General features: G+C 34.1%; 1 protein-coding gene across 1 annotated transcript; it reads left to right on the top strand.

Annotated features, from left to right (window-relative positions):
* The first annotated feature begins 13,208 nt into the window (after positions 1 to 13,208).
* Positions 13,209 to 19,696, top strand: LOC137646966 (uncharacterized). Its single transcript, XM_068380035.1, has 2 exons — positions 13,209 to 18,015; positions 18,770 to 19,696. Exons 1-2 carry the CDS (start codon positions 17,088 to 17,090, stop codon positions 19,123 to 19,125), a joined length of 1,284 nt encoding a protein of 427 aa, XP_068236136.1. The 5' UTR covers positions 13,209 to 17,087; the 3' UTR covers positions 19,126 to 19,696.
* The last annotated feature ends 1,859 nt before the right edge of the window (positions 19,697 to 21,555 follow it).

Raw genomic sequence — 21,555 nt, 5'->3', positions numbered from 1 at the left:
AAAGAGATAAGAGACATTGTTTTGAGAGGATTTCTAAATTTATAAGTTAATCATTGTGTATCTCAGTTTATTCTACAAAAGTAAAAAATAGAGAGAGAGAGAGAGAGAGAGAGAGAGAGAGAGAGAGAGAGAGAGAGAGAGAGAGAGAGAGAGAGAGAGAGATCCCCTACCGTAAAATACCTTTCGCTATCAGCAATGACTGGACAATTCACTACTATCTACCCAAGACTGCTTCATTCTCAAAAAGAAAAATAATATATTGATAGAGTAAATTTGATATAATAAAGATTTATGATATAAAATAAATTCTTCGAATGTAACTTTTCGCATCTGTATGTTACTTCACTGTTATTAAGGTCTTCGGTACTTGATTTTAGAATAATTGTGCTCATGTCTCTGGTTTATGACAATAATTCATCGACTATCTTTCTTTACAATATAAAACAAGAACAATTAGAGATTTCAGACCTCTACCAATGAATATTGCCAACATTTAAATGAAGTCTACGGACATAGCCTCTCACCTTTTATAGGCAGAGTGTAGCCTACAGTAGATGGTGGTAAGTGCGATGTTGATTAAGAATCGTGATCAAGATCCATGTCAACTCCAAAAGATCATGGTTTCTTATAATATATAATATCTGTCTATTGTTAAAATTTTGTGAAAATCGAATGAGTCAATTTGTTTGGATGTAACCATTAAAATCTCAAAAAAAGGCAAATCCGGTTCTAGAATCTGGCACTGGATCCTCTCCAGAAATAATGGAGTCTTTCATGACCTAAGATCTGTATGTGGTGATATTTTCGTCAAAGTCCGTCAATTTTTTTAAGTAATCTTTAGAATTGTGAAAAAGGGCAAATCCGGATCTGCAGTCTGAATCCGGATCCGGATCATCTCAAATATTTATCATGGTCGTCCAAGACCTAAGATCTATCTTTAGTGAGAATTTCGGAAAAAACCATTGGGCAGTTTTGTAGTAATCCTGTCCATAGATACAAGGGCATATAAATAAATAAAAACAAGACTAAGATATAACCTCCTTGATTGAGGTGATAAAAGTTTTTCATTAATGTGAAAACTGCATTCCTGCTCTTATAGAGTTTATACTCTTTCTTTTTTTTTTTTTCAAATAACAATATTGCTAGTTTCATGATATTAGTTACTTCTGTTCTTAACATGATTTAAGAAGCTCAAATATTCTGAAGTTGTCAATGAAGTAGTTTGCTCGGCAAAATATAATTGAGAGCAGCTATATTGAGGTTACTGGGATTCTATCGTAACAAAAAGTCTGGAAATTAATCTAGATAGGAAATAGTACTTAGAAATATAATAATGCCTTTATAATGTAAATTAATGTCTATTCCATAAACACCAACAGTATCTAGGACTTCCGAGATTCCAGGTAAAACATATATAATCAAGTTCCTTTATATCTTTAGAGATCCGCGAAACTTTCGTTAAGATCAAGGTGCTACTTAATTTTTGGATGGCATAAAATACTGATGAGAATCTAACTACAATTTAGATGGAAATAACTTATGGTTCACGGTTGCATACATAACATATGTGACTATAAATTTAAAATGCCAAGTTCCTAGTAATTATTTGCGGCAGAATGGATAATTTTCCCTTAGAGGTAAACAATAGTTTTAGATGAATCACTATTCATTTATTTATTAATGTTAAAAGCATTTCCATATTGTAAATTTGAACACTAAATATTATTGTGTGCCTTTATGGATAATTTCACCAGAATTATAGGGTTTTATTCAAATAGGGAAGAATAGTAAGCAGGAGGTTCAAGGTATTTCTGTACACAAAAAGATTATTCATATATTTTCCTCTTGGCCGACCATTTATAGATAGGTTGTAAAACGCACACGTAGAAATTGAATGAGTGGAGCTGCCATGGCGTAACCAATACTTGATTTTTATCAATAACTTTTTCTTTTACGCACCATGTCTTCGATTCCCAACATTGTAATCTGATGAAAAATGGTACTCTCACAATATTAGTGTGCGATATGTTTACAAAAATTGAGAGGTCGAAAATCTTTATTTATATCATCTTCCTCCTTTACTCAGTCAAGCCAAACGTATAAGATTCAAATTATAAAAAGAATAGGGATTAAAAATTCAAATTTGACGCGATATTTTATCAAATATATTAGCTATCCACTTAATCATACATTTACTGAATATAAGATACATCGTAATCCCTTTAATTTAATTTCAAATTACCACTTTTCACCCAAACTCAAAATTAAAAGAAAAAATGCCCCACACGGGTTCTTGAAGCCTGTCAATCTCTCACTACAGTGAAGGAAAACCTCAATTAATAACACACCTATAATCTATTGCATAATGACTCAAGGCAGAGGTAGAAATATTTTTTATTTAATTTTAAATCACCTTTGACTTCCCTGAATTGTAAAAAAATGAGAGGATCTTGAAAAAAATCTGCTTATATTGTGTTCATCTTTATTGCATCTAAATTTAAAATTGCAAGATACTACATGGAACAAAAATTATGACATTTTTTTTTATACAGATGTATATCCGATAAGTGATGCACTGCAACAATAAATTCACAACCGGTTTGCACGTCCATCGAAATGAACTGCATACTAGTAGTTTTAATACAGAGGTAAAGTCTAATAGCTGGAGTAGACATTTGTATAAGCCTCGTCTATGTAAATATTTCCAGCATGTAGATAATGGCTATCTTGACTATCTCCTATTACTCAGAGATAACGTTTGTAGGACAAATTACGCATCTTGTATCTTGCTAATTCGGACTGATCAAGACAACGCTTCCCTAGTTTTATCTCTTCATATCAGACTCCATGATAGGAAAGTATTTGTCTGTCGATTTAGTGATTATCTGTGTTATCGTATCACTACTCGTTTGCTGTCCATCAATGAAATAGTTCTTGCTCACCTCCCTTTAACTATGAGATTTTCATTCTACCCATACTCTATTTTCTACTGCCTAATTAAACTGTTATCAACAATTTATGTCCAATATTTCTAATTATTATTTAATCCACTTCCTTTCTGTGCTCCAGCCAAGTTTCTACTTATCAAAAGGAGGAGGAATCCCTCAGGAAAAGTCTTAAGTATCGCATTCCAATACACGAAAGGATTATCTATGGAAAGGTTTTAGGTATTAACATCACAGTTCTCAGATGAAGGAGGATTTCCTTTGGAAAAAAAGGTTCAGTATCAAACATCACCTCCCAAAAAGGATTCCTATTATAAAATGTTTTGTATTACCCACCAATTCCCAAAAGCAGGATTCCTTATGGAAATGTGTCAAGCAATAACCTCCCACTTCTAAACACAAGACGAATTCACTCTGGAAAAGCTTTAAGCATTAACCTTCAACTTATCCAAAAAAAAGATAAAAAATTGGATTTACTATGGAAATGTTTTAAGAATTAACCTTCCACTTATCAATAGGAGGAGGATTCACTTTCAAAAAGTTCCAAATATTAAACTACCACTCATCAAAAGGAGGAGTATTCACACGGTAAAAGTTTTAAGTATTAACCTTCCCCTTATCAAAAGGAGGAGGATTCACTATGAAAAGGGTTTGTGTATTAACCTACTACTAATCAAAAGGATAAAGATTCACTCTGAAAAATTTGAAGTATTAACCTATCACTTATCAAAAGTAGAAGGATTTACTCGGAAAAAGCTCCGAGTATTAACTTCCCACTTATTGAAAGAAGGGCAACCCACTTTTGAAAAATTCTAAGTATTTTCAAACCCCTTATCGATAGGAGGAGGATTCACTTTGCAAATGTTTTAAGTATTAACTTTTCACTTATAAAAAGGATGAAGATTTAGTCTGGAGAGGTTTCAGCGATTAACCTTCCAATTATCAAAAAGAAGATTTACTTTGAAAAAAGTTTTAGTATTATACTACCACTTTTCAAAAGGAGGCGGTTTCATTCGGGAATAGTTTTGAGGGTTAGCCTTCCACTTATCAAAAGGAGGAGGATTCACTCATTGAAAAGTTTCAAGTATTAACCAACCTTTTATTAAGATGGAGAAGATTCAGTGTGGAAAATTTTAATTTTTAATCTACCACTTATCAAAAGGAGGATTCAGTATGGAAAAGTTTCAAGTATTAACCTTCCACTTATAAAAAGGAGGAGGATTAACTCTGATAAAGTTTTATGTATTAATCTTCCATCTTTCATATCGTGGAGGATTCACTATATAAAAGTTTTTATTATTAACCTACCACATATCTAAATGAGGTGGATTCACTCGAAGAAAAATTGCATGTATTAATCTTTTACATATCAAAAGGAAGAGTAATCACTTTGGAAGTGTTTCAAGTATCAATCTTCACTTATCGAAAGGAAGAGGATTGAATATGGAAAAGTTTGAAGAATTAACTATCTCCTTATCAAAATGAAGATGATTCACCCAGGAAAAGTTTTAAGCATTATCCTGTCACTTATCAAAAGTAGGAGGATTCCCTTCGGAAAAGTCTTGATAAATTAACCTTCCACTTCACGAAGGGATTACCTCTTGCAGAGTATTAAGTATCAACATCACACTTCTCAAAGAGAGGAGGATTTCGTCTGACAGAAATGTTTTGCAATAACCACCACCTCTCAAAAAAAGGATTCCTATTGTAACATTTTCTGTATTACTCACCTCCCACTTCTCAATAATAGAAAAAATAACTCTGGAAAAGTTTAAGGTAATAACCTACTACTTATCAAAAGGCAAAGGATTCACTATGGAAAAGATTCCAGTATTAACCTACCACTTATCAAAAGGAAGATGATTCACTCAGGAAAAGTTTGATTAACCTCTCACATAGCAAAAGGAGGAGGATTTACCCTGAAAAAGTTTTAAGTGTTAGCCAACCACTTACCAAAAGGAAGAGTATTCACTCTGGAAAAGTTTTAAGTATTAACCTTTCATTTATGAAAAGGAAGATAATTCACTTTGAAAATATTTTAACTATTACCTATCCACGTATCACATATCAAAAGGAGGATGATTCACTTTGGAAAAGTTTTAGGTGTTAACCTTCCATTTATTAAAATGATGAAGATTCACTATGGGAATTTTTTAAGTTTTTAAATTCCATTTATCAAAATGATGAGAATTCATTCAGGAAAAACATTCAAGTATCAACGTCACACTTATCAAAAGAATGAGGATTTACTATGGAAAAGTTTTAGGTATCAACCTACCACTTATGAAAAGGAAGAAGATAAACTAGGCAAATGTTTTTAAATTCCAATTATCAAATGATGAGAATTCATTCAGGAAAAACATTCGAGTATTAACGTTACACTTATCAAAAGAATGAGGATTTACTATGGAAAAGTTTTAGGTATCAACCTACCACTTATCAAAAGGAAGAAGATAAACTAGGCAAATGTTTTATGTATCAAACTTCCACATGTCAAATGGTGTAGGTTTCACTATATAAAAGTTTCAAGTATTAACCTACCACATATTAAAAAGGAGGATTCACTCGAGAAAAGTTTTATGTATTAGCCTCCCACTTATCAAAAAAGGAAGAATATTCACTCTAGAAAGGTTCTAAGTATCAACCTCCACTTATTAAGAGGTAGAGAACTTACTATGGAAAAGTTTTAGGCATTTGCCATCTACTTTTCAAAAGGAATAGGATTCCCTCTGGAAAAGATTTAGTTATTAACCTTCAACTTCAAGAAAGGAATACCTCAAGAAATGTGTTAGGTATCAACATCACACTTCTCAAAGGGAGGAGGATTTCCTCTGATAAAAATGTTATCTATTAACTAGCACCTACCCGAAGAAGGATTCTTATTGTAATATATATTGCATTACCCACCACTTCCCAAAAGTAGAATTTACTATGGATATGTGCCAAGCATTAACCTCCTACTTCTCAATAAAAAAAAATCACTCTGAAAAAGTTTTAAGTATTAACCTTCCACTTATCAAAAGGGAAAGGATTCACTATGAAAAGTTTTCAGTATTAACCTATTACTTATCAAAAGGAGGAAGATCCACTCTGGAAATGTTAAAAGAATTAGCCCTCCACTTATAAAAAAGGAGAAGGATTTACTAATGAAAAGTTTCAGGTATTAGACAAACATTTATCAATAGGAGGAGGAATCACTCTGTGAAACTTTTATGTATGAACGTTTCACATATCAAAAGGAAGAGGATTCCCTTTGGGTATTTTTAACAACTACCCTTCCAATTATCAAAAGGAGGAGGAGTCACTTTGAATTTTTTTTTTAAGTATTAACCTACCACTTATCAAAAGGAAGAGGACTCACTCGGAAAAAGTTTCAAGTATTAACGTTCCAGGTATCCATAAAAGAGGATTTACTAAGGAAACTTTTAAATTTATCTAAACATTTATCAAAATGAAGATGATTCATTCTGGAAAAGGGTTTAAGTATTAACCTTTCACTTATCAAAAGGAAGAGGATTCACTCTGGAAATGTTTCAAGTATTAACCTACCAGTTATCAAAACAAGGAGGAGGATTCAATTGGGACAAGTTTTAAACATTACCCTTCTTCTTATCAAAAAGAGTCTGATTCACTATGTAAAAGTTTCAAGTATTAACCTACCATATATCAAAAGAAGGAGGACTTACTCGAAAAAAAAAATATGCATTAACCGTCCACTTATCAAAAGAGGAATATTCACTCTAGAAAAATTTAAAGTATTAACCTACTAGTTATCAAAAGAAGGAGGATTCAGTAGGGAAAAGTCTCAAGTATTATCCTTCCACTTATCAAAAGGAGGAGGATTCACTATATAAAAGTTTCAAATATTACCCTACAACACATCAAGCAGGAGAATTCACTCGAGAAAATTTCTATGTATTAACCTTCTACTTTTAAAAGAAGAGTATTCCCTCTGGAAACATTTTAAGTATTAATCTTTCACTTATCAAAAGGATGAGATTGGCTCGGTAAAATTCCTAAATATTAACTTGCCTCTTATCAAAAGGAAGAGGTTTATCTAATTAAAATGTCCAGTATTACCATACCCTGTCCCATAAGGAATTCCTTCTAGACAAGTGTAAAGTATTACCTTCCCACTTCCAAAAAGATAGATTCCATGTGGAAAATTAAATTAAGTATTAACCTTCCACTTATGAAAAGGAGGAGAATTCCCTCTGGAAAATATTTGTTATTATTATACTACTTCACAAGAGGAAATCCGTCTCGAAAAGTGTCAAGTATTAACCTCCCACTCCTATGGAAAAGGATTCCACCTGGAAAAGTGTTCCATATTAACCCCCTACTTTTCGACACGGGAAAATTCTTTTAGAAAAAAAAAAGTTTAGTATCAACATTCACTTTCCAAATGAAGAATTCCCTATGGAAAAGTGTTAAATATCAACCTTCCCCTTTTCAAAAGGATTTTATTTTGAAAATTCCTAGCATTAACCTCCGACTTCTCAATAGAAGAATGATTCCCTATGATAAATTTTCAATATTAACCTTCCACTTTCCCTATATAATACGTTAAGTACTAAGCTTCCAATTCTCGAAAATATGATTCCCTGGGCAAAAGGGTTAGATATTAACGTTTCACATCTCCAAAGAAGTGATTCCCTGTGAATAAGTATCAACCTTCCATTCTCATAACAAAAAGGATTTCTCATGGAAAATGCTCAGTATTTTCCTCCCTCTTCCCAAAAGGAGAAGGATTCCTTTTACAAAATGTTTAGTGTTAACATTCCACTTTCCAAAAGTAGAAAGATTGCTTCTGGAAATGTTCCAAGTATTAAACTTTCAATTCTTAAAAGGAAGAGGTTTCAATCAGGAAAAGTGTTACGTATTAACCTCCCACTTCTCAAGGGGAGGAAGATTCCCCCTGGTAGATGTTTTATATTAGCACTGCACGGCCCCCCAAAAATGAAGGAATACTTTTGGAAATATGCCAAACGTTAACCTGCTACTTCTCAGTAAAAAAAAAAAAAAAAAAAAAAAAAAAAAAAAAAAAAAGAAAAAAAAAAAAAAAAAAGATTCATTCGGCAAATATTTTAGTATCAATCTTATGCTTCTCAAATGGAAGGCGATGATCTACTCAAGAAAATGTTTAGTATAACGATCCATTTTTCAAAAGGAGGATGATTCCTTTTGGAAATGTTTATTAACAATCTTACACTTCATGAAGGAAGAATAATTTTCCAGTGAATGTGTTTAGTATCAACCATCCACATCTCAAAAGAAGGAGGATTCCATTTGGAAAAAAAAAAATTAGCATTAAGCTTCCATTCCTCAAAAGAGGAAGGATTTCCATGGAAAAGTGTTGTCGTGTATGACCTTCCACTTCAAAAAAAAAAAAAAAGAAAAAAAAAATCAGTATTAACCTTCCACTTTCGAAAATAGAGGTATTCCTTTTGAAAACGTTTTGTGTACTAATGTTCCACTTCTCAAAACGAGGAGCATTCTTTGAGGAAAATTATATGTATCAATATTCCACTTTTCAAAAGGAGGAGGATTCTTTGTGAAAAATGCTAAATATTAACCATCCACTCTTTAGAACAAGAAAGATGACCTCTAATAATATTATGTATTACTCTCCCAATACTCTAAAGATAGAAATTTATCTCTGGAAATTTCTCAGTAGAAACCTTCCACTTCTCAAAAGAAGATCAAATGAACAAGGGCTTCCTATGGAAAAGTGTTAAATAATAACCACCCTCTTGTTAAAAGAGGATGATTCACTCTGTAAAAGGTTAAGTATTAACCTTCCCTCTCTCAAATGCCGAAGGTTTATCAATTCAACAAGCTACACACACGAAGTGGTGTAATGTTCTTATATACGCATATAGCCTCATAAAATGGGATGCAAGTAACAGAATCTTTCCTAATGGTAAAGAAGGGCAGATCTTGTCAGATTAAGAAGAGAGAGAGAGAGAGAGAGAGAGAGAGAGAGAGAGAGAGAGAGAGAGAGAGAGAGAGAGAGAGAGAAAAGAAATATTTATTAGTACGTATATAATGTTAACAAAATAGGTCAGCCTAACTGTACTTAAATTTATTACTTGAAACTATTCAATGTCAGTCAGGAGTTCCATTTAACCAATATCTATTGTGTTATATTGGTGATCATGAATTATATTAATTTGAAAAAAAAATTCTAACAATGTTACCAAAGACTACAAAACTGGATTATTTCGATAAAAAATATTCGTTGAAATCAATTATTATTATTATTATTATTATTATTATTATTATTATTATTATTATTATTATTATTATTATTATTATTATTATTATCATTATTTTTATTATGTAATCGATAACCTTAGGTGGGAAAGCAGAATACTATAAGCACGGGGGGTCTAACAGCGAAAAATAGCCCAGTGAGGAGAGCAAACAAAGAAATAAATTAACATGACAAGTAATCAATAGTTAATATAAAACATCTTTACATTAATAAAACAGTTAAAATAGATCTGTCTTATATAAACTGTTTAGAGACTTATGTCACCCTGCTTAACATAAAAATAATATCCACTGCAAGTTTGAACGTCTGAAGTTCCATTGATTCGACAGTCACATTGGAAAGATCCTTCCACTATCTGTCACAAGTGGAATAAAACTTTTAGAGCACTGTGTAGTATTGAGTCTCATGATGGTAACAGCCTTACTGTTACGGCATAGAATGGTAGTATTTCGGAAGATATAAATGCAAAGAATAGTCAAAATTATGAAACATCTCATGCTCCTTACATAAAGAACTAACTGAACGATGGTGCTAGAGATTGTTGTCTAGATCAGGAGTAAGAAATGTAATAGACAAGATTTTGTCAAATAGATTAAGATGAGGTTCAGCAGTTAGAGACTAGACAAGAGGACACTACTCGAAACAGGTAGAATGGAGGAATTAAAAACTCTTCACTATAGATTGATTCCCCAAATCATAAAAGACTCACTCAATATGCCAACTTTTTTATGCAATTAAAGAAACAAACACAACGCCATTCCCAAACGCAAATTTCCTATCAATAATATCACCTACAGTAAACTTTAAAGGACTCGTAGAGAGTTAGAGAAACGTTACTAATACTGAAATATGGATGTTGCATAGTCACTGTCCCCCAACTACTTACAATCATACCGAGTTAGGTCTCGTCTTCTTACCCCAAAATTTGCACCATACACTAATTTTAGCTGTGATATCTATTCAAGGATTAAGCAACTCTAAGATCTACATTCAGGAGATGGAATTGATACTAAGAGTAGCATCTTCTGCATATGCAACGATATAATATTATGTGTATATGGTATGAAAAGTAATGAGTCAAGAACAGTACCATGAGAAACAATAGATATCGCATTCCTATGTTGACCATGTTGCCTACGAACAACAACCCTTAAAAATTCAATAATGATGCCAAGAATTGACCCACTTACTCCAAACTGCTTTAGTTTGAAAAGATAGGCCACCATACGAAATTCCTGACCATAAGGGCTATCTGTGCATCCTTTCTTTGAGTTTATAAGAAAAGTATCACATGATCCAAGCATTTGCTAAAACCTAAGTGACTGATAATTACTTTCAGTATATCTATTTAGAGGTTTTCTAAAAGAAGTTGAAAAAAAAAAAAAACTTTAGATCAGATAGTTATGGAAAATAGTTGGTAATCAGCAGGCCTAGAGCTACCGCAGTCAGAGTTTCTCAGTGTAATAACATTACCAGTTTTCAATCAATGTGCTATAAGACCCTCCTGCTAATTTACAGAAAAAAAAACCACCTTATGACGTAAGTAATCACCAATACCTATCTTATACGCTGAGTATTTCACTATCATTTTATGAAAAGAATCCGATAAATTCACTTATTTCCTTCGATAAATAGCCTCTCTTAACAACTTGGTTGTAACAACTGTTTCTACTATTTTAGTTAATCTGGCTAGCGTGAAGACAAACTTCTGCTGTCTTAGTATGAACAAGTGGCCATGATAACCAAAGGCAGTTTGCCCCTAGCAATTATCTTGACCTCCTTAGGTTTAGTCATTCGCACCACCAAATGACATAACCAACGATATGTCTATGTGTAATTGCGTGTGTACCTTTCTGTTAAGATTAACATACATTACTACATATAAATTATGTAGGTATCCATTTGTATTCCTTGCTAGAATCTACGCAAAGTTGACGAATTATTGAGCATTTTAAGCTGCCCAGCATCAATTAACAATTCTTGGTTCATTATTGTGTTCTAAGTATTAAGAGGATTACGGAAATGTGACCTAATGGACACCATGTATGCGGGATATTAAATATACGGAGAATCTGAGGCCATTTGTACGGTCTCTTGCATTAAAAAGGCCTGATTATACACAGGCTAAAGAAATTTGTCAATGAGGAAAGTGAATATCATATCTTTGAAAAAAAAGAAAGAATAATCGTGCATTAAATAAAAATAAATTAAACAAAAAGTAATGTTCATTAAAATGAACGTTACAGTTTTCAATACTTTTTTGCCCCTAAAGGAATGTATCCTAAATCCAAGTAACCATTGTCTTCTTTGACATGGACTGAAACTACAACAATTAGTCCAATTTTATTCGTCATTAAATAGTCGCAATGATAATTGCAGAAATTTTTGTTCAACTCCAACGAAACTGAATGATCTTAAACTTTTACCAGGAAATATTATCCACTTTTTAAATTGAAAAGAAGTGATTATTTTTGTGGATTAATCTCAGCATAACTACTCCCCCCAAAAAATGATAATTCACAAGTATTTCTTTTTCGAGTAAATGTAAGTAATCGTAAAAATGAGCAAGAAATAACGACAAATATTCTAAGCAAACCCCGAAAGACTATTTTTCAGTATTCATATATTCCAGAACTTTTATATTTCGCGTGTCATATTTCATGCCATATAGAAGTAAAAAACAGAAAGGTAATTTAAATGGGTCTGGATATTAATGAATCCTTAAGAAATTACCTCAGATATTGTATATCTAAGTATAATGAATCACATCTAGTATTTTGGGTTATGGTATCGTTAATAATAAGATACTATCAAAGTAAAATAAATGAAAGAAATTTCATTTTTTAATGATCTTTCATCCCGCCTAATCTCTGATGATTAACAGTTTAAATACTGATTTAAATTCTACCTTTCTTCAACACATGTATAACATGTAATCTAGGATTGCATATGTTAAGAGAAAATATTTCAAAAATTTAACTGATAAAATTCGACCAAAACTATTTTCTATGAAAATTTTATAGCTGATGATTATATTCTTTGTTTTGGTCAGAAATTCATTACGAATAAAATCAAAATTAAGTGTAAAAATTGTCGGTAAATTTGAATTATTATTATTATTATTATTATTATTATTATTATTATTATTATTATTATTATTATTATTATTATTATTATTATTATTATTATTATGAGCTACAGCGTCTTACATATAGGTAAACTTAGACCGTATAATCTACTTATCATCATATCATGACGATGTTTAATTTTTGTTGAATTTCCTTATTAAAATTTTACGGCTAGTTACACATAATTGAATTTCCTTATTGAAATATATATATGGGTCACGAAATTCTATTCTGTAAAATAAATTTAATTACCTTGATGTAAAAAGATTAACGTTAAATCTTAGTAACAAAGTTGACTTCTAGTTACCGGAAACAATTTTTGTCAAAAAATTATCTAGAAAAGTTTCAAAATGATTTTATGGATAAATTCTATCTTTGACAAGGGAAAAATTAACAGATATGAATATATTTCTTATCAAAAGTATTTTCCGTTATGTATTCAAAAATGGTATTCAATGTATGATTAAGAGTAAAAGGACTCATTTCAATTCATTTAAGCGATGAAAATTAGATAGAGCATATGACAATAAATGATTGGTCGATCCATAGATTTAGCAAAAAATTTTCCAGTGAGAAATCAGTTTCCCGTCAGTATTCACAAAGCATAAATGTGATGGGATTCTCACACAAATATTTCCTCCTCTATATAACAAAGCAAGAGTATATATATATATATATATATATATATATATATATATATATATATATATATATATATATATATATATATATATATATATATATATATATATATATATATATATATATATATATATATATATATATATATATTGTCACCCATCTGCAAGATTGGCATCTTAATTTTGTATATAGTTGTAATCTTCTTTTATTGTGGGAATGTATACAGTTCTTTCCTGTACCTGTTTTTAACATCCTTGGCTGTGTCTTTAGTTATCCCGTTTTCAGAGTGCTTGTTTTCCCCGCCTTCTTTTCAGTTTTCTTCGGACCACTTATTTCATGCATAGTTAGTCTCACCTGGTCCTCTACTGTGATAAGTGTCCTATTGGAGTAGCTGTCTTCTTATTCCTCAGTTTTTGTAATGTATTAATGTTCTTTAATATAAGTCTTGAGTGAACCTTAGTGGAATTGGTAACGTGTTTTATATTTGAAATTTAGTATATTAAGGTTATTGATTTTGTTATTTGTGCGGTGCAGGATTGTTTGAGTGTTTTCTGGTTTATTTCGGTAAGAAAGAGATTAACGTAATTATGTAAACTGTTTCATTATTAAAGTGTTAAATTTTGTTCTGTTTTGAAATTAAACCTTTCACTAATTATTTTATGTGCCCTATGGAACTTATTATTCTCTGAACCTTGGCCATAAAGTCGTCACATAAATTGGGGGCCTAGTCCGGGATATATCTTTTACCATATTGAGGATTCATTCAGTTAAACAATTGTCGCCGCAAATAGTGTTCAATATTTTTAGTTTCGCTCGAGATTTATTGTAAACATTCTGAATACCTGTTATTAGGGTTATTGATATATATGTGCGCGCTGTGAAACCATTTTCGTTAATTGGTTATGGACGGTTTGCTCTTTTGGGTAATGACAACGCAGTAGTATATTTTTTCATTTTCGCCCTCACCGAGTCGACGACTCCTCGAGACTCTCGAGAGCTATCCGGAAGCTCTTATCCATATTTTGTCCTTATATAATTACAACTACAACTTGTGCAGTCATTTCCCCTGGGTTAGACGATACCAGATCGCGTAGTTTATACGATAGGTGAGGAATCGTTTAAACCTTTTATTTACTTTATTTTTTCTCTGCGCCGACGTTCAATTTTGTAAGTTGTCATTCAAGTTGTTTGGAGTAAATAACGCTTGTTTAGGACCGACAGGTTATTTCCATAGTTCCTCCGTATCAGCTTGAATCGGGAATGTAATTTTTCACTCCCTCGTATTCTTTATTACCTTTTGCTTTCGAATCGGGACTGTCCCTTTTCCCTTTAAACTCTAAAAATAATCGTATTACTTGTAATGTTTGTTTAATTTTGTCGGGAAACTATAAAATCGCTAACATTATAATTTTGTATTGTGGATTGTAATGCAAGTACTTGAATGGCAGCAGGAACGTGTTAATCTATTATAATTGTAAAACAGGAATTCAGTTGTTTACTAAAGGAAGTTTTCTTTAAACTTTAACCATGGCTCAATTTAACGTTCAGAAGTTTGCTGCGGATCCCTCTGCTGAGTTAGCTAGTATCCCAGATGCTAAGAAACTAGAGCTTCTTGAGTTAGCTAGTCATTTGTCAATTGCAACTAGGAGTAGTATGCGGAAGAATGAAATTCGCAACTTGATTCTTGAGCATTATATGCGTGTGGGTGAACTAGGCAGTGAAGCTAGACAGTATATAACTCGTGAACCAGCAGTACTAGCCCACGAGCAGCAGTTAGAATATGAGCGCATTTCCCTTGAACACGAGAAACTTGCAGTACAGAAATTAGAATCGGAGAGACAATTTGCGTGGTTGGAGAAACAAGCCGAAGAGAAAAGGTTAGAATCTGAAAGATTAGCGGAAGCCCAAAGGGTAGAGTCAGAGAGACATATGTCGAAACTTAAATTAGAATTCGAGATAGAGAAAGCTAAACTTCAGTTAGCTTTAGATAGAAAGAAAAAATGAACTATGAATCTTCGTTAGCACTTAAATTTGAACAGGAAAAAGCAAAGCTTTCTAGAGAGAATAAGGAACATTAAATTTCGCTTTTGGAAGCTCAGGAGAAACCCTTTGATTTAGCAAAAAACATTAAATTGGTTCCCACATTTACAGATTATGATCCTGAAGATTATTTTAAGACTTTTGAAGAGACTGCCTTGCATTTGGATTGGCCACGCGAACAGTGGGTTTGGCTATTAAGGCCGAAATTAACTGGGAAAGCTGCGAAAGTTTGTAGACATCTCGAAAATACGACAGATTACCAGAATGTTAAACAAGCAATTTTGGATGCGTTTTCAATCTCTGTCGAGGGATATCGTCAGACCTTTCGTAACAAAACTAAGTTCACAACTCAAACCTATGTAGAATTCGCTTCGGAGAAATTAAGGGAGTTTAGGAAATGGGTAAAATCTGCTGCAGTAAATACTTTTGCTGAATTAGAGAATTTGGTTGTACTTGAAGAGTTTAAACGAAAGCTTCCTTAGAACATTATGATGTATTTAGAGGATAGGGAAGAAAGACTTGTTAAAGGCAGCTTCTCTAGCAGACACTTACTCTTTAATACATAAATTCGGCAACAGTAAGAGAACCGACCAGAATGTAAAACCATTTCCAGCTAAAAACTCTGAAACTCTGACTGATATGGCAAAAGCGTCTAATGTTCGTTCTAGTTATTGTAAGAAAGACTGTCACACAATTAAAAACTGTCCAGATCCTAAATGTAAAACTTCTTTGCCTTTTCGGAACCCATTTAACCCTTTTCTTAACTTTAAAGGTAAAACGGATGGTCAGATTAAGCCTGTCTCCCATATCCATTCTGAAAAGCCTGTAAATCTATTTGATGATTTTACTTTAGATGGAACTGTAGCTTTGAACTCTGATGGGGATAAATATAAAGTCAGGATACTTCGGGACACGGGTGCTTCGCAAAGTTTACTATTGAGAAATGCTCTCCCTAATATTGAAGCTAACGTAACTAATGAATATGTTCTCGTGAAAGACCTTTCACAAATATCTAAAGTTCCCCTTGCTAATGTTCATCTTGATTGTCCTATAAAGAAGGGTAATGTGGTGGTAGGCATAAGAGATATTGAATTTCCAGTAAAAGGTGTAACTTTATTATTGGCTAATGACCTTGCAGGACGTTTGGTAGTAACCCAACGTCATTGTAATGGAAAAACCTGTAGGTGAAAACATTGAACCTGATCCTGATTGCTCTGTAAATCCTTCCTGTGTTGTCACTCGTAGCCAGAAATCTAGTTCGGATGAATCTAAAGTCACTTCTGTAAATTTTGAAGCACGAAATGTTATGAGTAGAGATAACCTTATTAAAGCTCAGAAGCACGATAACACTTTAAGTAAGCTTCATGACCAAGCAGTTTCTAGAAGTGAGATTAGCAAATCCCCATGTTTTTACTTTGAATCTGATTTGTTAATGAGGTTTTACCGTTCCCCTAAGAGATCTAGTGAAGACACATGGAGCGAAAAGCGACAAATTGTGCTGCCTCTTTCTGTTAGGAATTCTATAATGGAAATAGCTCATGATGCCTATGGAGGACATTTAGGAATTCATAAGACCTATTGTAAGATATTGAATAGTTTCTATTGGCCTAATATGAAAAAAGATGTAGCAGAATTTGTTCGCACTTGTCATGTATGTCAGATATCAGGAAAACCGAACCAGGTAATACCCAAGGCACCTTTACAACCGATCTTAGTCCCTGATGAACCTTTTAGTAAGATAATTATAGATAACGTTGGTCCTTTACCAAAAACCAAGAAAGGTAATCAATACTTGCTCACTTTAATGTCCTACGACCCGATATCCTATTGCCATCCCTCTTCGTAACATTTCTGCTAAGAACATTGCTAATTCTTTACTGAAAGTTTTCACAAATTTTGGTATCCCAAAGGAAATACAAAGTGATAGAGGTTCGAATTTCACCAGTGACCTTTTTGCCCAGGTACTTAAAGAACTAAATATTAAACAAACTTTGTCTGCTGCCTATCACCCAGTCTCAGGGTGCCCTTGAGCGTTAGCATCAAACTTTTAAGAGTATGCTTAGGGAATTTTGTGTTGAAAGTCAACTAGAGTGGGATGAGGGCATTGATTTTCTTCTGTTTGCTATCAGGGAAGTTCCCCATGAGTCCCTTGGTTTTTCACCCTACGAGATGTTGTTTGGGAGGTCAGTTAGAGGACCACTTTCAGTAATTAAAGAAGAATGGTTGAACACCCCTTCTGAGTCTAGCCAAACCCTTCAACAATATATGAATAAACTTAAAAGCACATTAATGCAGGTTAGGAAAATTGCTGGGGAGAAATTAAGGGGTCAACAAATCTTAATGAAGAGAAACTATGACAAAGCTTGTAAAGTCAGAAAATTTAAACATAATGACCTTGTGTTAGCCTACCTTCCTGTCCCTGGTTCCCCTCTTAAAGCTAAGTTTTGTGGGCCCTATCCCATCATAAAAAATGTTAACAATAATACCTACATTATCAAAACTCCAGATCGTAGAAAACTCACTCGGATCATTCATGTTAATTTACTTAAGGCTTATCACTCTAGGGAAACTGGAAATGGTTCCAGTGAGACGGTTGTTAATCTTAATTTTAAGGTAGAGACTCCAGGAGAGGACAATTCATTGGAAGACCTTATTGCTTCCTCCATGCCACAAACCAATACTGAGGTTCTAAATAACCTGGATCTATTCCTGAACCACCTCTCTCCTTGGCAGTCGCTAGACTTAAAGAATGTAATCTCTAGGCATTCAACTCTCTTTAATGATTTTCCCAGGAAAAGTGATTTGCTGCTACATGACATCGAGCTGGTTCCTGGTACAGCACCCATTCGTCAGCAGTCCTATCGTGTGGGTCCTGAGAAGAGCAAAATGCAGGAGGAAGTCGAATATATTCTCTGGCATGGTCTAGCAAGACAGAGTAAATCGCCATGGGCTTCACCTTGCATCCTAGTTCCAAAAGAGGACGGTAGCTACAGATTTTGTACAGACTATAGAAAGATTAACAATGTTACCATTAAAGATTCCTACCCTTTGCCACTCAATTGATGATTTAATTGATTCAGTAGGACAAGCAAAGTTTGTAACGAAGATAGACCTCTTAAAGGGCTATTATCAGGTAGGATTAACTGAAAAAGCTAAGTTAATATCTGCTTTCATTACACCCTTTGGACTTTTTCAGTACGAGGTCATGCCTTTTGGCCTTACCAACGCCCCATCTACCTTTCAGCGCCTTGTAAACTTCATCATCCAAGATTTGGAAGGTGTTTATTGTTACCTTGATGATATAGTAGTCACTGGACAGACTTGGGAAGAACATGGGAATAGGCTCAAGTGTTTGTTCCGTAGGTTAGAAGAGGCTGGATTAACCATAAATATTAAAAAATCTGTCTTTTGTAAAGCTACTGTTACCTACTTAGGCCACATTGTTGGGGATGGTAATGTTAGACCAAAAACTGCCAATGTAGAAGCTGTTCTAGAGTACCCTGTTCCAACCACCAGAAAGTCCTTACAAAGATTCTTAGGGTTAGCCTCATACTACAGGAGATTCTGCAAGAACTTCTCTTCAGTTGCTGCCCCTTTAACATCCCTAACCAGTACCAAAGTTAAATTCAGTTGGAATGAAGAATGTCAATCCTCTTTCGAAGCCTTAAAGCTGTTTCTGATAAACAACCCTGTTCTTAAATCCCCCGATTTTAAAAAGCCTTTTATCTTTCAAATAGATGCTAGCGATGCGGGAGCTGGAGGGGTGCTACTCCAAGAGTCAGATGGTATACTTCACCCAGTCAGCTACACCTCCACTAAGTTCAAGCATCACCAGAAGTCCTACAGCACCATTGAGAAGGAAGCACTTAGTTTGGTACTCGCCCTGCAAAAATATGAATGCTACTTACTAGGTGCTGCTGAGGTACTAGTCTTCACCGACCACAACCCCTTGACCTTCCTCGACAAGATGAAGTCCCACAATCAACGTCTACTACGCTGGTCCATTTATCTGCAGAAGTTCCCTCTACAGATCCGCCACATCAAGGGAACAGAGAACATCATGGCAGATGCCTTATCGCGACTGCCTCCTTAACATGATACCTCCTTCTCCAGTCTAGAGTATCGTCAGACTCTCCTCATTGGCCTCTTTTTCTACAAGCCACTCTGTTGGGCTCGTCTTCTAAGGGGGAGGTGTCACCCATCTGCCAGATTGGCATCTTAATTTTGTATATAGTTTTAATCTTCTTTTATTGTGGGAATGTATACAGTTCTTTCCTGTACCTGTTTTTAACATCCTTGGCTGTGTCTTTAGTTATCCCGTTTTCAGAGTGCTTGTTTTCCCCGCCTTCTTTTCAGTTTTCTTCGGACCACTTATTTCATGCATAGTTAGTCTCACCTGGTCCTCTACTGTGATAAGTGTCCTATTGGAGTAGCTGTCTTCTTATTCCTCAGTTTTTGTAATGTATTAATGTTCTTTAAAATAAGTCTTGAGTGAACCTTAGTGGAATTGGTAAAGTGTTTTATATTTGAAATTTAGTATATTAAGGTTATTGATTTTGTTATTTGTGCGGTGCAGGATTGTTTGAGTGTTTTCTGGTTTATTTCGGTAAGAAAGAGATTAACGTAATTATGTAAACTGTTTCATTATTAAAGTGTTAAATTTTGTTCTGTTTTGAAATTAAACCTTTCACTAATTATTTTATGTGCCCTATGGAACTTATTATTCTCTGAACCTTGGCCATAAAGTCGTCACAATATATATATATATATATATATATAACTAATTTTGAGCGAAGCGAAAAATCTATTTTTGGGTGAGATCGCCATGTCGTCCTGATGGAAGTTCCTAAGGTAGCTTCAAAAGGATATATTATATAATACAGTTATATTCTAACTTCTGGACCGAATATCCCTAAAATTTTCTCAAGGATATCGCATAATATTAGAGGACGCATTCTTGACACATCACATAGCAATCAGCACCCCCAACAGCGTTAACGCTTCGAGGGGGACGTGGCAAAAGAATAGAAGGAAGCCGCATCAAGGTTACCCCCGTTCCCATACTACTGTTGACCACCACTCCAGCATCATTCCCAGGATGGCTGACATTCTTTGTAGCATTGAGCGTGGTGCTACAGATACAGTACGTCAGGGAGGGAACTGTGAAGATCTTTTCTTTTAAGAAAGAAGGGTGGGTCCATAAGGACGACATGGCGATCTCACCCAAAAATAGATTTTTCGCTTCGCTCACAATCCGTTTTTTGGGCTCAAGCCATGTCGTCCTGATGGAAATATACCAGAGCATTAATGTATCCGTGGATTTTCATCAGTGCCTTAACCTTGGGACAACCTTTCTATGAGCATTTGGATTAATAGAGACAAATGACGTTACCGTTATCCGTCATTATCACTAATCATCTCCGATGTTAGTGCTTCCTGACTCCTACAGGGAAGTCATTCTAGACGGTAAGCATATATTGTATGGACAAACATAAGAATACACCAGATGAACAAACCATCTCGTAGTTTGTGAAAATTACCAAATACTTAAGAGTGTTCCTTAAATCCATTGTTTGTGAGCATACAAATATATAAAAGTACATACTCTGGACTATAATCACGCAATTGTCGGGCGAGTTAGGACGCAATTACATTCTAATAGACGTTTATTAGTAAGTAGAATGAATGTAGCATGATAACAGAACTATACATGTAACCTGTACAGAGGTTATCTTTCTTGGAAAGCAAGAAATGATAAGTGCCACTCTCAGATTGAAGAAAATTATAAAAAAATTCTCTTCATAATTCCTGTACTGGTTACTTTTATCGTCACTGTGTACTACATAATCCGGCACTAGTGCTATCTGTATAATTCCACACCTGGGATTTTGAACAGAGCTAGTGTCGCCATGGTAACACTTTATCAAAGTCAATTAGCTTTTCATCGTAGAATTAGATGGCGGGTTAAGTACTCTACCCGTCGTCACCACATACTGCTTCAGATCATAGACTTGCTTAGCATAGTGTTTGTAGAACACTGGATGATTCTCACCCAGTATATTTGCGAGGACATTTGAAGGCCAAACCATTGACTGTCTATAACAGTAATTAGGAGGCAGGTTTTAATACACTACCTGCCGCCACTACATAGTGTTTCAGTTCATGTACCTGTTTCTCATAGTGTTTGTAAAACATTTTGGATGATTTCCATCCAGTGTATGAACGAAGATGCTCAAAGTCCATATACTGAAAGAAGTCAGTGATGAAGCAATCTTCCTCGGATCATGACCTGCGGGAGTACTGTCAGGATCCGCTCTACTAATAAAGTAGGTGAGCTTCGCCCTCAGTTGTTTTAGAGATAAGTTTGATCCAGAGGTTTCTCCTTTAAAGAGCTATCCGCCCCTGAAGTCTGAAGTTCTACGAAGATAGACCTTTAGAGACACTACCGGACGTAGAGAGAAATCTTCCTTCAGAGGGCAGATTCTCCAGGGACCCCACCTTTTAGTGGGTAGCTTATTCTTAG

Source organism: Palaemon carinicauda, chromosome 9 (genome assembly GCF_036898095.1).
Source record: "Palaemon carinicauda isolate YSFRI2023 chromosome 9, ASM3689809v2, whole genome shotgun sequence".
In the NCBI taxonomy this organism is placed as follows: Eukaryota; Metazoa; Arthropoda; class Malacostraca; order Decapoda; family Palaemonidae; genus Palaemon; species Palaemon carinicauda.
The sequence above is the reverse complement of the archived record's forward strand: the minus strand, read 5'-3'. Positions and strand labels throughout refer to the sequence as shown.